The sequence below is a fragment of the Streptopelia decaocto genome (assembly GCF_964273445.1).
Source record: "Streptopelia decaocto genome assembly, chromosome: 2".
NCBI classification, from domain to species: domain Eukaryota; kingdom Metazoa; phylum Chordata; class Aves; order Columbiformes; family Columbidae; genus Streptopelia; species Streptopelia decaocto.
Window position 1 is genome coordinate 27,146,594 of NC_138655.1, and position 16,400 is coordinate 27,162,993.

General features: G+C 37.6%; 1 protein-coding gene across 1 annotated transcript; it reads right to left on the reverse strand.

Annotated features, from left to right (window-relative positions):
- Positions 1 to 915: 915 nt before the first annotated feature.
- On the reverse strand, positions 916 to 15,854 carry DECR1 (2,4-dienoyl-CoA reductase 1). Its single transcript, XM_082045442.1, has 10 exons — positions 15,702 to 15,854; positions 11,427 to 11,629; positions 10,419 to 10,476; positions 10,184 to 10,270; positions 8,293 to 8,440; positions 5,183 to 5,282; positions 3,830 to 3,902; positions 1,575 to 1,721; positions 1,207 to 1,269; positions 916 to 1,109 (listed from the first exon to the last, which is right to left on the reverse strand). The coding sequence occupies exons 1-10, from the start codon at positions 15,774 to 15,776 to the stop codon at positions 1,050 to 1,052; spliced, it is 1,014 nt and encodes a 337-aa protein (XP_081901568.1). The 5' UTR covers positions 15,777 to 15,854; the 3' UTR covers positions 916 to 1,049.
- Between the last annotated feature and the right edge of the window lie 546 nt (positions 15,855 to 16,400).

Below are 16,400 nucleotides of genomic sequence, written 5' to 3' on the forward strand. Positions count from 1 at the left end.
AGAGCCTGGTAACTTCTTTGAAGCATTTCATTCATTGCTTGAAGCAGGGAGGACAAACCGGCAACTTCCTCATCTGGAAAATGTAATAATACTGAAAGAAGGACACCAACAAACATTGTTTGTTTGAGGTGTTGTTTTTGTGGGTTTTTTTAAAATCACCTGCTTATTTGGGATGGATAAACTGTCTAGATTCAGAGGTAATGCCATGTTGAAGGTTCTTTAGTAGCAGTCTGTGAATGCACATGAAAGCTAGGGATTTCTGTAAATCTCAACCAATGAGGTTTCAACGCTTTCAGTCCTGATTTACTGATGTCCTTTACTAGTCTTAAGTAAACCATTTTTTATGGAGAGACTCTCTTAGTCACACACACATTAATAGCAAATGACTTTAGCTTCTCATTTTCAAGAACACTAACTTAATCATGACAAAGAGCAAGCTCCTTAGAAAGGCACTGCTAGTCCTTAAATGCCACTTTTAAAGTTCAGTGTAAGATAATTAACAGACTGAAAATGTCAGCAAAAGATGAGACCAAGATGGTTATGTATTTCAAGATTTTGTAAGTAACCACAGGAGTTACATCCTGTCTCAGTCTCCGTTGTCCTGCTGATAACCTGAAACTTTGTTTTTTGCAAGTTTAGGACTTATTATTGAAGTGTGAAGATTAGGACTTAATTTCTTAGTTTTTCCTCAGATTGTTGATTATATTCAGTTATGAGATTCCTGAAATGCTATTGGAATTACAATATTGAGAGACATATTTCTGAGAAACAAAAAAAAATCCTCTGAAATATTGAAAAAAGCTAATTGTAGACCACAGCATGGCTATATAAGACAACCTAAATTTCAGTGAACAACTGCTGTCTGCTGTTGGCAACAGATTCGATTGTAGATAGGAAAAATATACATTCAAGATATTACAATTTCAAAGAATTTTATTGAAATCAGCATACAAAAGATTTAGAAGGCTATTTCTCAACTGGTTATTTCTAAATATTCATTAAAAAGTAGTAGTTCTTTTAAAAAAATCTCTACCGTATAGTTTCATCCTTCAGGAGCCTTTTGTTTTTCTAATCATTGCTTCCATTACATCCCACTGCTCTTTGGTAACCTAATAAAAGAAAAGAGCGTTTTATTGGAATTGCGTATAATAATTTCACATCTAAGTATTTCTCTGAACGTAAAATAGCAAGCAAGGAATTCAATACCTTCTTCAACTCATTGAATTCTCCTGCCATAGAAACGTATTCTCCACCATCCATTCTAATAACCTAGAAAAAGCATAAGTATGGTATTTAATAACAGTGAGTTTTCTGTAGCATTCCCTTGTTATGAATTGTGAAACTAATTTTTATTGATTTGGATCAGAGAAACCCATGTTCAAAATAATGCAATTTAAAAATGTTTAAAAGCTCTTTTTAAAGAACTGCATTACAATTAAAAGGGTAATAATGCTTGTAAAAAAATTCGAAGTAAGAGTTTTTGTTTCATTTCTGAAAGTAGGGCTTTAAAAAATACCAGCTAAACTCCGGCCATCACCAAGTTAATTGTACAGACAAGGACAACTAAAACTTACTGCTCCATTAACCCAACTTGCATAGTCACTGCAGAAATACACAGCAAGATTTGCAATTTCTTCTATAGTTCCCAGGCGGCCACAGGGAATCCTCTCAATATACATCTTCTCAAATGCACCTGTTGGGTCCAAGCGGCTAAAAGCACCCTGAAAGTTAAGAGTTATAACTCTGTCAGAAATTAAAATCCAATAGAGATTTGACTCCACATAAACAATATGGAAGTTAACGTTTTTGAGTAAACTCTCTACATCATCTTTGTCAGCAGGATGAAAAAGTAGGGCACAAATCCAGAATTTATCCCTGTTATACCGATATCCATCTACTGAGGGTGTTAAGCTGGAATTTAACATGTTTGGGACAGTCACCCACTGTCTATCTATGAAAAACGAAAGGGGTTAATAATCTTTGTTTCCCAAACATCCTTGATAAACATTTGAGGTAATATACAACCCTCAACATTGGTGCATGGAGAGGAACAAGTACAGAGGAGGAGTAGGGCAGGGACAGAAAAACTATGCATAGGAGAAGAAAAAATTCAAGTTAGATCAAACTGCACCAATGGCTAGAACTCAACTAGGTCACTGAAAATTCTAGTATTTGAATAGCTTAGAACAGCATGGGAAACAGATGAGGTTTGTGTCCTTCCTGGTTCCTCCACAAAGAAATAACCTCCTCAGGCAAAATCCGCAATGTATAATTTATTTTAAGTTACTGAAGCTATGAGAGTTAATGCACACTGTAATTTCATGGCTGTATTCATGCCATTTAAGTCTTCTATTGCCATGTTTTTAAATGCCATTTGAAATAGTAAGTTTAGCAGTTTTGCACTTGTATGCTTTTTCATTTTCCTATGTTGACTTACAACAGTGTTTTATCAAATACATGGATGTAGACTCTAAGGCAGAAAGACACGACTTTGCAATACACTGTTTTCAGTAAAGCCAGTCTGTCTTCTTACGCTTTCAGGGAAATTTTAACTTGGAACCAGTATGACAAATGTTGTGCTTTAATAAGGACACATAGTATCTCAAGTGGGATATATGCTATTAGTTTAAATCAGAAACATTTATGGCAGGTAGCAATATTGACATTTAAAGCAGTTGCCAAAAATTATGCAAATCTACACATCAAAGTGATCTGGCCACATGATACAGGGATGCCAAAAGTTTACAGGGATTCAAAAAGGAACAAGACAAACTAATGGGAAAAAAAATCCATCACGATAATTACATATGAAGAGATACCAACTGTATCAAACTCCCTGGGCCATAGACTGCCAGAGGCTGGAGACATAAAGAAGAAATGTCATTAAATGTTTTTCTTCTACTCTTGCCCCAAAATTCACCATATACAAGGCCTGGTGGAGTTTTGGTCTAATCCTGTAATATTGTTTCAACATTCTTATGACCCTTCTGATACTGCCACTTATCTTTCTCTAGAATCAAAAAAGGTAAACCTGAGTTGTCCAGTGTAGCATCTAATGCTGACAAGAGGAAAAAAGGAGGAAAAAAAATAAAAGGCAACCCTTGCGCCCATACCCCCAAAACAACAGCAAAACTAACTGTGAAACATTTTACAGGTAGTAGCAATACCATGATTAGCTGTTACTGCTCATAATTGCAATATTTTGATTCAATGTGAAATGGATCCTCCTCCTCTCTCCTCTTGCAGGACTGATTTCTTTTTTCTTCCTGTTTCAGCTGGTCTGGATTACTTCCTCCAAACCCTCCAGTCCTCTTTTTCACTCATATCAAAGCTTCACACTTCCTTGCTGACTTAGTTTTCCTCTTTCTAGTTTTGTGATTTTCAACAAAACTAGTGAGATTCTGTTCTCATATACCTAAAAGAGATTCTGAAATTTTGGAACTGGTAAGATGTTTTGTATAAAAATTAGGAGTTCAGGGAGAAATAGGCACTTTTACTCAACCAAGTGTAAGAATTCAATTCACTAGACAAATTAAGTACATACAGTTGATAAGAATCATCATTAAATATTTTGATATATCATTTCTGTGAAATACTAAAAAAAAGTTTCATTTATCTTAGCGAAGCAGGAGAGGCAGTGACAGGTTTCAGAAGTTCAATAAATTATATTTTACAAAAGAATTATTGAAATGTGGTATGTTTAATATTCCAGCACAGTCCAAGGAAACCACACTTGAATTTAACAGTTACAGAAAAGGTTAGACTATCTTAAAGTTAAGTGTGTACTACAAATCATATTCAAGGACGTGTTTCACTTCATGCTATGTACCTTTGTTTTTATTGGACCTGGTTGAATCACATTGAATCGCATGCCATATTTACCCCATTCAGCTGCGAGAGACCTAAAAATTCATTAACAGAATGCATCAATATTTTAATACTGCTATTGAGAAAAAAAAATATTTACAATTGAATCAAATGTGTAAATACTAGAATTTTCCTGAAACATGCATTTTTCCTTAAGGTTTTTTGTTGCTGTTGTTCTTTAAAACATTTCAGAAAAGGAAAAAGGGGAAAAAAAAAAGTCACATTCGCAAACAGAGCAGTATTGACTTAATGGATGCATCATAGAAAAAGCAACATTAAGGAGCAAATCTTTCTCCCTCACAAATCATCCAGACAATTCTGGCACCTAAACTCCCTGACAAACAACTGTTAGGCCATCATCTTTCCCTCGTAATTTAGACTATGCCACAAGTATACATTTCTAACATTTTCAACATAGCTCTCCCATTAGATATTTTGAAGTAACACAAAACAGAGATTACATTCTAAAATGGGACCAGCAGGATAATTTTGCTCTGTGGAAACATTTTTTCTGCATAAGCAGTATTTCAGTACATTTAATACGATGAATGAATCAGCTGGGTCATAAAGTCTCTGAAAAGCACACACTTCAGTTACAGCTCTGTGCAGCAGAAATCAAGACCATCACTCATCCCTTCATTTTTTCCTGGATAAAGAATTCTAGTCACTAAAAGGCTGCCAAACGATTCAATTCCATCTGCTGAAGTGCAGAGGAGGATCTGTTTGCTATGAAGGACTGTCCTACAGTCAGTAATGATAGAAGTCCTTCTGTTTGCTGAGCAGCATGGACAGATACATGACGTTATTGTTCTGAACTGAGTACAGGCGCACACCTTAATCTGAAATACAGATAGGAAACACATTTATGACACTAGACAGGTGAAGCAGTATACTCTATCCAAATACAAGCATGTCTTTTCCTGACACAAAAGAAACTAGAACAGTTTCACTAATAACTGTCTGAAGTGCTGGTTTGCCTATGAGAATGCAAAAGAATCTGATTATCTAAACTCTGTAATTGAAACTTTAAAACTTGCTGCTGCCAAAAGAAGTAGTTCCATCTTGTCCTTATCATAAAAATCATCCACTTGTCCTTGTGAAAAAAAACATCACAATAACAGCAGTTATTAATAATACATCCTTCTGCAAGAAGTTGTCAGCAGACTATTTTCTTTGCTGGAATACCAGAGGCTGGAAGGTTCCCTTATGATACAATGGAATAGGAGGACTATATCAACTAGCTCAATTTTCATAGACCAATTACCCTATTTCAAAGATGTGAAAAGCAAAACACACATTTCACTATATTACTCACTTGCTCATTGCTTCTACACCAGCTTTGGCAGCGGCACTAGGCATGACAAATCCTGAACCAGTCTCTGCATAAATTGTTGTAATAGCCAAGAATGCTGCTCCTGGAAGTTGCAAAAACATTAAAAACAAAACAGTCAAAAAACCCCAAACAAGCAGAAAAATACCATGAGGATCAAACTCGGAACTTAGGGTAAAAACAACCTTAGTGGTGCAGAAGTTTGCAGCTCAGGAGTTAGAGATGCCATTTCACTCTGGGTCATAAAAAAGATGTTTTAAAAATGTAGCCTTCGAAGCTTTGCTTTCAAGCCTTTTTATTTCAGTTCCTCCTTTTCCATGAATGTTAGAAGTTGTTCTACGTAAGTGTAAATAGGCGTTTGATTAGGCTGCAAAGGTCTGAACCCTCAGCCTTCTACTGAAAATGAATTTAGGTGTGCAAATCAGTCTAACTGGAGGGAAAGCCTAAGATCTTGCACTTTCTTTGTAGAAGCTGCTCTAGCCTAGCAATCACTAACTAGGTAACGTAATTTGTCTTAATTTCATCAAATCTATGCGGGTTTTTTAGATATTTTCAGAAGCTTTTTCTGCAGTAGAGCTTATGACAAAGTTAACCTGCATGACTTTGTCCCGTTATTATCGTAACAAACTGCATTATAAAAAGAACACTTTCTTTCGTAAGTTATATAACAGATTTACAAAAAACATTATGGAAAAGAATGGAAACCACAGCTGTTTATTTAATCTTTCTTTTATAGTAGTCTGCAAATTCTAAGTGTCTAATCAATGACTAGCATGAACTTACTGTAACTTGGAAATGGAGGAGAAGGGACAACAGTTCACTGCTTACGCCATAGTAACTAAAATAACTGCTCTACTTACTGTATTTTAAAAATAATTTAATTAGAATAGCTACCCAAGGGATATCTCTAAAACCATACACATTACTGAGAGAACATATGTGACAATAAAGAGACTCAGTTAAAAAATTACAGTAATGTTACACAAAGAGAACCATAAACAAGGACTGACAGAAATGCTCACAGACATCCAGAAACCATGGACCCCACTTATAAAGAAGTAGTCTGCAGCTAGAGACTAAAACGAAAAATCAACATAGACAAATACCACTGAACAACTCGGAAGTTATCTAGAGTTCGTTGTTAATTAACAATACATTGTTAATTTTGCAGAACTAAACTGTAAATTTTTTAAAATACAGGTTAAATAGAGGTAAGTTGGGTAAACCTACTACAGAAACAAATATGACTGATACACTTACAGCTCTGAAGTTTAAGGTGCACCTTAGTTTATACAGAATTTTTATTTCTAACGCCCATATTCATACAATGAAATATATCACCTTGTAAAGAGATATATTACTCTCACTTTGTAAAACTTTGTAAGACTTCAGTGCATAAGTAAGTAATGCACCAGCAGATTACAAGTTCTTTTTAAACACCAGTACAAACTTAAAAGCAGAGCACTTTTATTATTTCCTAAATTAGGTTTAATGTAAGTCATGCTGCAGACCTAAAGGATGTGCGAGTGTTCTAGCAACTGGTAGATGTATAGCATCCTCACAGACTGTCCAACAATATTTGCATCTCCATCACTTCAGAAACTACAGTCTCTGCCTAAACTTAAAAAAACAAGCATGCAAAAATAAAATGAAGGTGGAGAATGAAACAACAAACAGGTACACTTAATTAACTTGCAAAACCATATCTTAAAGGAAGCCTTAAATACAAAGCCTTACATATAGACAGAATCCCCTCGAAAGGTGGCATGCAAGTAATAGCAAAGAAGATTCACATATTTTGGAAGCTTAGAAGTAAAGAAAGAGAGATAATACAAAGGTAAACGGCTTCTGGATTTTGATGAATCTGAAGGTGGAAGCAAGGAAAGTAGTTTTTCATTCAACCGCAGCAGACATTTTTAAAGCCGTATTTCATATTACTATAGGGAGACACTGCATGCATCTGGACGGCCACAAAGCAAACTGTTACAACAGTTTGCTACAATGATATTGTAAGTCAGAGTTGGGGATGGATTTTTAACATGAGAGTATTATCAAGAGAATTGTGGAAATTATTTTTTCATGTGCTGCTAAAATGTATGTGGGAAATACAACTAACCAAAACTGTCATAGACTTACCAAAACAACATTATCTGTTATTAAATAGTATAAACTCACTGAGTACTTTTTGTAGAGGAGTTTTGAAGAAATGCAAGTAATTTGGGAGTTAGAGAAATACAATGCAAATACAAAAGGATTATTTCAACACAGTGACTGTAGCTCGAAAAGATGCAGAGGTTCAGGCACGTGGAAAACCATAACATACCTCACTGCTTTTAAATGCTACTTGCGACAGTATCATTCTGAACAAAAAATAAGCTAAATATTTTCGATTTATAACTAGAAGATAACATAAAATGAAAGCGGTTCTTTGTATGGAATCTACAGTATAACATAAAAGAGAATACATTGTCTTTCCTTTAAAGACAATAATCTGGCTAAGTAAATCTTTGGCTAAATAGTATATCAAAAAACTGTAATTTTTTAAAGGTAAAGCCAAAATATTGCATTACACTACTAGGTAATCTATAAATAAAAATTGTCAATGGGAAAATAAAACCTAATACTGACTTCAATTTTTAGTTTATTTTTCAAATTATCTGACAGGTAATATTCTCTAGTTTTACAAGTCAAATAACACAACGGTGAATTTTATTTATTTAACTGTAGGAGGAAAATTCAAAGTGACATCCTGACTTGCTATTCATTTAAAAAAATGCTTAATTAAGCCAACACAGATATATAAGACTCAAAAGAAATAACAACATATGTTTTCAAGCCTTATTTTTCAAATTTTAGAAATGTTTTACAACTAGTACAAACTCTGGGTAGATTCTATAATGAAGTAATTGCTAGCCAGTTCTACTGTTGTGATATTTAAGTACAGCTTTACTCAAAGTTTCTAGAAAATATGTAAAGTGTTAAAAACTGTTATTCTTCTCAAACTCTCAAAACTGGCTACAGTAGTAAGGCAAGGAAAACAAGTAATACTGTTATGTCAAAATGCTTAGTTACCCTTTATCTTAAATTTAAGATACCTTTTCGTGCTTTAATGAGCTCTTTTCCGATTTCCAAAGTTACAAAAGCAGTACCATTAAGTACAATATCAGTTATTGTTTTCCATGCATTAGCAGAAAGTCGCTCAGAAGGGGAAATAAAGTTTCCAGCTGCATTGTTTATCACAACCTGAAACACATGAAGAAAAACCTAAGTTAACTAAAAACAACTCTTCCTGAGAGAAAAGCAAAGAATTTACAAGGAACTTCTGACAGTTTCCAGGTAAAAAAGTAAAAACATGCTTGTCAAATGAGGTTCAGTAAGATAAAATAACCCATGAGAAATTTTAACATCTGCAGTACAGAAATGTATCAATAACAGCAAATAAGTTGTATTTCCACATGCCTGTAAGTTACTAGTCTGCTCCTGGGGAACTGTAAACATAGAGGGCACCTCAAGTTACTGTTTTCCATAGTGTATCAAGTGCATCCTAACAGAAGAGTTTGTCTCTACCAAGTTCCAAGGTCACATACGATATTTAACGTAGTGGTTGCACAGGAATAAAAGCAAAAGAAGTTCAGGCAACCTGATGATTGAAGTCTGCATTAACTGACTGTTGCACAACAGCAAGTCTCATCAGTCATGACAAGAAGAGTATTACGATTTCATGAACTGCAATGAACTTTTTAGGAATGGACATACATACATCTGTCAGCCGTCACTTGTTGTCTTTCTGCAAACAATAGTTAGGCAGAGGATACTTTCAACATATCATCTGCTTAGACCTTCAAGCAGTTAGATATATTTCAAGGGGGCTAAGCATCACATAAGCAGTTTTTAAACCAAAATTTATCTTGTATATTTAATAATAAAGCATTGTGCTGAAACAATAAAACGATGCATTACTTATGGAATGGCACTTTGATTTATGTAGGTTTGCACATAAAACAAAGTCTGTACTGAAGAACTTCTAGGCTAAATTAAGACATTGGAATTTTCAGTAACAGAAGACAGCATATATTGCATTAATATAAAACCAATAAAATATAGCAGCCATAAATTATGGTAAATATAATTTAAAGGTCTCCCTACAGTTTGAAGAAAAAGCAATAACAAAATACAAACATCTCAAGATACTGAGGAGGTTACTTGAATCACTGCATAAATACTGTGAAGACACAACAATAAAACTAATGAACCAAGGACTGCATGATATGATCTTTGAGGTATGTAGATATATATGCCTGCCAAAACAATCCATATGACAAAAGAATGATTGGCAGCAACGGTCCTGAGTATGGAATAAACAAAACAAAGCCAGAAGAAATATGATACTGCCACTAACTTCTGTCTCTGAGATCTCACTTGCGCAGTGGCAGCAACACTTAGGCTTGCAGTAGTCATAACGATATGTGTCATGTCTGTCACTAAGAGAAAAACTAGGCAAGAAGAACTGAATATTCAATTTACTCTATAATAAGGTATGCAAGGATCAAAGATTATGTTTATGATTACTTAGAATTCTAATTTGTGAGACATGTTGATAAGCAACAGGTTTAATTCAGTACCAACAAGGTAAGTCACCTTTCCAGGAGGATTTAAGGGCAATATTCCATTCACTTAATTAACTGAAAGAATCCCATCGTAATTGTCCAAATATTTACAAATAAACTGTTAATCCTTAGAGTAAGGACAACAATGTTTTGTCTACTTGGCTGCTGTATTTGTTTCGTCTATTTGGCTGTATTTTAAGAAACACAGGAACAGAGTAACCAGTCTAACTGTGAATGTTGGCTTTACCTTGAAGTACTACCACTTTTTGTCTAGTGTCTCTTTAGATTCCATTAACTTTCTACATTTTCTTCATACATACTATGCAGAGTATTTTCAGTAATGACAACTGAAGTTCTTTCCTTCCACCAGAACACTTACATCAGGATGTCCTGCCACTTGGATTACTTCAGCAACAGCATTCTTAACTGCAACTGGATCTCTCACATCACACTGGATGGCATGAACCTATGTAATAATGGAAAGGCAGCTGTGAGACTTCAAAACCATGTCATTCATAAATTAAACAAGCCCACAGAAGCACATAAATGCATAAAAATCCTATAACCATTTAAAGTATAATAACTAACACATTCACAATTCTGTAAAAATTTACCTTATTCCCTGTTTTAGAAGAGATTTCTTCTGCTGTTCCTTTCAAAACATCGAGCTTCCTACAAGTAAGTAGACAATGTCACTAAATTTCCATTAAACGCAATTACAACTCAGATTAAGAAAATCCGATGCATTTTTCTGAGCATATAAGCTAAATATTAAAGTATCATTTAATATGCGTGTGCATGCACGTCTGTTGCTGATTTTGGTAAGCTTTCAGATAAAAACTGTATTTAGCCACTAAGTTTCTGAAAGAAAGCTTTAAATAATTTCTGGTTAGTGCTACTTCAAAGCAACTCAGAAGTGACCACAGTAAGAGACTCTCTTAAGCTAATCAAATATGGTAAGCTATTAAACATATTTTTATTCCGAGTACATAATCATATCAAACTTAGTTTCAGCTACTACTCTACTAGTATTTTACAAAGCACATGCATATTCACATTTAAAACCAAATACCTAAACCACTATTTGGATAAATGTCACAATATTTCTTTTTATTAAAAATGAGATTTTTTTTCTAGTCTTTACTGTAGTGTTACTTAAAAGAACTGTATAAAGATCATCTTCATTAAGGGAAAAACAGGGCTAGTTTTAAAGTCACAAGAATTAAGAGGAAAGGATTAAATTCTTTACTGCAACTCAAATCTGTATCAAGAACACCTGCAATAACACATTCAAAATGTTCAAGAATGGCCATTTCAATTTTGTATTCTCTTTTAGGCTTCAGCTGAATTTATGTCAAATATCATAGGTTGTTTATTTTGCTGCCACATTTCATGGAAATGAATTTAGTTTATTTCTTCCTAATGTTGGTTACACCATTAGATACTTGCAGATGGATCTGCAAGCTTCTAGATATGACATTATAATTTAGAAGTGTACTGAAATAGAGCAAATAGAATAAATGGATCCATTTTACAAAGAAGAAAACAAGATCCATTGTGAAGAAGAAAATTCATCATTCAGTACTAAATGAAAGCTCTAAAATGTCTTCATTAATATTTACCGGCTTGCTATAACACACTCGGCACCTAAACTGGACAAAGCTGTTGTCATCCCTTTGCCAATCCCAGTACCTCCACCAGTTATAAAGGCCACTTTCCCCTGAAAGGTATTTGGCGGCAACATCACTTTTTTAAGAGGTGCAAAGAAGGCAGCTTGTGGTGCATTGCTCTCCTCATATAACACATTTGTGCCACGGCTGAAAAACTGAAAGAAAAAGAGAGAAAAGTTCATTTTCCTCAGTTTTGTATACAGGATTGTCCTGGTTTTGTTTAAAATAAGGCAAATTCTCTTTTAGTCAATTTTCTTTCAGCTAAGTTCTCCTAAGGAACTGCATTTTTCTGAAGCTGGCTGCATGCTTTCCAGGCAATGTTTGCTCTGGAGCTGGTAGGAATGGTATATAGAGAAGGCCCAGGTCAATCTTATTGCTATGGCAGCCAAGGTCACTGATAAATTTTTTTATGTCAGATAAGTGAGAGGGGTGTACTTGCAGGGAGGAACAAACAGAACAGGTGACCAAAACTGACCAACTAGTTATTCCATGCCATTCATGTCATACACAGTATAAAACTGGGAGATCACAATGGTCTCACTCTCTTCGTCCATGGGCAGCATCTGAAGGGCACCCTTCTCGTTCTACCTGTGATCCTAGGCCTGGTTCCAGGCCTTGCATCCCTGAATCTGTTCCAGTTTACTGCTGAATCCAGCCCAGGACTTCTGGGTGCCTGCCCTGCAGCCTCTGGCACGACACCAGCCTCTTAGTATTATTAGTAAAGCATTTTTAACTTTCCAACTTGTAAGTCTCTCTCCCTTTTCCTTCTATTCCCTTTCCTTAGCAGGGAGAGTGGGGGGTTAACAGAGAAGACTGTTGTGCGAGACTAGATTTTCTTGTGACAGTGGAAGTAACAACCGTAACTGCCTTATTATAAACTGCATGTAAGAATGACTAGCTTGTAATATACTAAAACATACGGACCTTCAAATAAATGCTCATACTATATGAGTAAAGCACCTGAATGATTTTTAGACATTCCATTTCTACTAGAGAACTATTGAAAAAATATACTACCGATTTTTGTTATTTTTAAAGTTAATTTTTCTTATATCTGTCACTTTTGTAAAAGTGTGTAGAACAGCATTATCGAATAATTACAGACTCTCAGCAGGATTTGGGTTTCAGATTCATGTATGGACTGTACTTCATGCATAAGGAGTTCAGACCTAACAAACACGTGTGATTTTGAGATCACATGTGTATATATTTACAAACTCAAAAGCTTCAGTAGTAGCTTCAAGGCTTTGATTCTTTACTATCGTAGTCAACAAAACATTCTTATTTACTGGAGAATGGGGCAGAATCCATGAAACCTGTCCTAATTCTTACTGGAGCTGCCAAGAAAACCGGTGCCATCTCCCAGACAAAACTGTGCAAGGTTTGGTTACCAGCATTGTGTCTGTCCCAGAAGAAATACCATTTACAGCAAATTAGCCCTTGATTAACTGGTCCTAGCAAAAAGACACATGGTTGACAGTTGTTTAAAAACACATGTGAAACCAGAAGAAAATTCAGCATTTTTAACTGATCACAAAAGTGATACACTTTAGTAAGAAAACATCCCATTAATGCAATAAGGAATTTGTCATTAAGAAAGTCTCAGCAAAAACAACCAAGAGGATATTTCCAGCATTCTAAAACACTAACCTAGCTCAAGCCCTAACTTAAATACTGAATTAATTCTTTGTGACAGCAGCATTACAGTAATAATTCAGAAATTCCCAATTTGTTCAGAATACAGTAGTTAGCTTAACCTGAAGATTCAAACACTTCTAAGTATGACAAAATTACATTATTTTTGGTTTTTATATGAAAAAAATAGAAGAATGCATTATTTTCTGTAATACTAATTTGTACTTAAGCCATAATGTGTTTCGTTGAACACAAAAAATGCTAGTTTAATTTCAGGAAAGAAGACTGAATGATTACTCTCACATAGTATTGTCAATAAAAACATGCAGTTGTTCAATAGGTTGACACAAAGAAGAAAAGTTATCTTAAAATACTAAAAATATTAAAATTTATGGTTCTATTTACTAACTCACATTTTCAGCACCAAAATTAAGAGACAATATTTTTAGTGGCAGCTGAATATTCTCTACATGCCACAGCTACAATGCACAGGTATGGGGATTTCACAGAGCTTAAAGCTGGCCTAAGAAAGCATGCATGTGAATTTTTCTGTGTGATAATTCATTTGCATTTGTAACACAGGGCAAAACAGAGACAATAAACATGGAGTTAGACTGTCAATTTAATGGAGCTCATGCTCCAAAGAAAAGACGAAACAAAGAGTAATAGTGAAGAAGAGTTGTGAGCACTACGTAGAACAAAACAAAGTAAAGCTGGAAGCTAGAATTATCACAAAAGCAAAGCAGTGAAGTAAGTCCTGCAACATTTATATTAGATGTGTACTTTAGGGATTCTTTCTGGAACTTGGACTTGTCAGCTACGTGCAACAGCTTCTCACAAAGAAAAAAGCAAACCAAAGGTGGTTCTAAGGAACACAAGCAGATAAAATTTAAAAATCCAAAGAATGTCATAACATTTTTTCCAAAATAACAAAATTCTACAGATCAGATCTGCCACCAAACGTCTATAAAATACTTATTTAACTCTTCCAACAAAAACAGAATTTGCATATTTTCATGGAGTACCAGAATACTATTAAGATGTCAGGAAAGGGGAGTTTGAAGATTCTTTTTCATGTCTGTCTTAGCAGTCCCCTATTCTCTTCTGGTATGCAGGGAGAGAGAAGGGCTCCCTCTGTAGAACTTTTAGCTCATGGCAGAGACTGCAAATCAAAAGAGCGTTTGCACTTCCTCTTCCTCCAGTATACGTAGGTAACTAGAGATAAACCCTATGCAGCACTGACCCTCCCTGATCGGGCACTCTGTTGGTGACTGACACAGCCCACTCCTCTCGCCCACCACTACAGAAACAATGCAAGCAGCTTCCTCCTGCTTGGGGGAGGAAGATGAGGAAGTAGGCCACAGCACAGGCTGGCAGTAAGACCACACCAAGTCTAATAAAGCACTGTCATGAAATCAAGCAGACAGTAACTTGGTGTAATTCAGCAGTCTTCTCAGGAGACTGCTATTGTCTCATCACTAGCTTGCACAAGGGGCTTCTGTGACAGGATCCCCTCAATTTAATCATTCCACTATTTAAGGTCAAGGTTTTAAATTAAGCCTCAAGTGTAAACAGATAGAAAAAGAAGCTAGGAACTAGCTTAAAAAACAAACCAAAACCAAAACAAACAAGAACATGAACAAACAAAAAAACCACCTCAGCCAGGGACTGCAACTGACTCATGAAATAACTCAGAGAGACCTCATCTTGGCTACAGCTTCCTCACAAGGGAAGGAGGAAAGGCAGGTGCCAATCTCTTCTCTTTGGCGATCAATGACAGAACCCAAGGGAATGGCAGATGTGCCAGGGGAGGTTCGGGTTGGACATTAGGAAAAGGTTCTTCACCCAGAGGGTGGTGGAGCACTGGAACAGGCTCCCCAGGGAGGTGTCACGGCTCCAAGCCTGACAGTGTTCAAGAAGAGACTGCACAATGCCCTCAGACACATGGTGTGAACTGTGGGGTTGTCATATGCAGGGACAGGAGTTGGACTCGATGATCCTTGTGGGTCCTTTCCAACTCAGGACTGCAGAGTGCCCTCTGAAGCACCCGAGCAGTCACTGGTAAGCAGTGCTGTGCCTGGGCAGAACTCACTAGGAACGGCCTCCAGCAGCACCTGCACAAGTCAGCCGTGTCACTGCTTGGAGGGCAGCATTCAAACTTACGTAATAGCTTTGCTATTGGGGTGAAAGGGCGATGCCGATGCCTTCACAGCCTGCACTGAAATGGAAGAGAACGGCAGCTGCGCTGGGCGCGGGAGGGTGCCGGGGAGCACAGGCCGCACCTCTGCGAGGGCTCCGGGACGGACAGGGCCGGTGCTGGGGTACCCCAGCCCTCAAGACACGTCCTGGCTCTTTTCCCAAACCCCACTAAAGCCAGAGCCGCCCCTTGACACCGCTTCGGCCACGGCGAGGCGGCATTCCCCGCGGCTGCGGGAGGCAGCCCGGGCGGCATCATCCCGACGGGCAGCGACCGTCCACAGTGTCCTCTGAGGGGCCAAGAGTGCCTGAGCAGCCCCGGGGCAGGAGCTCACTGAGAGCCCCCGAGGCGCCGGCCGATTGCCCTCGGCCCCACGGGAGCAGGGAGCGCCTTACCCGCCTGATGCCAGAGAAGCAGGTCGCGGCCCCGCCGCAGACACCACGCCGCCGCAGACACCACGCCGCCGCCATGTTTCCTTGCCGAGGGGTCGCGGGTGGCGGGGTCGGGCCGTGCGCCTGCTCCGTGAGCGGGACAGCGCCCGCCCCGGGCGGGAGGCGGTCCGGGCGTTGGGCCGCCCCGCGGTCCCCGAGCAGGGTGGGTTGAGCGACCGCCACTCCCGCCTGAGCTGCTGAGGCCAGGAAATCTGCGAGTCCGTCGCTACACCACAAACCCGGGTGCTCCGGCCAGTTTGGGGGCTCAGTCCCGCCGGCCGCCCCCACCCCAGGGCCGCCTTGCTCGGCCAGTGCCTTGAGGCTTCGAGTTCCAGCTGCGAGGAACAGGATGTGCTCGGTCCAGTTTATACGCATCACTGGGTTGGGGTTTTTTATTGCAAATTATTTACTCAATGCTATTTGAAAGACACGAAATAACTTTTCTATTCCCCGTGGAGTCTAAAAGAATAAATTTATGTGCTCTCTGTATCCACAGGAGAGGAAGACTGAGGAGGAGACTGAGGGGTGACTTCATTAATGTTTATAAATATATAAAAGGTGAGTGTCACGAGGATGGAGCCAGGCTCTTCTCAGTGACAACCAATGATAAGACAAGGGGCAATGGGTATAAACTTGTTATAAATGAAGACAAGTTTCTAAGCC

What these genes read in the sequence shown, in the direction of transcription:
- DECR1 (XM_082045442.1), bottom strand. Translation starts at nt 15,776, where the DNA reads ATGGCGGCGGCGTGGTGTCTGCGGCGGCGTGGTGTCTGCGGCGGGGCC. An exon ending in CTTCTAAAACAGGGAATAAG is followed by an intron (nt 10,271 to 10,418) that starts GTAAATTTTTAC and finishes ATTATTACATAG; the next exon opens with GTTCATGCCATCCAGTGTGA. An exon ending in CAAGTTGGGTTAATGGAGCA is followed by an intron (nt 1,270 to 1,574) that starts GTAAGTTTTAGT and finishes TGCTTTTTCTAG; the next exon opens with GTTATTAGAATGGATGGTGG.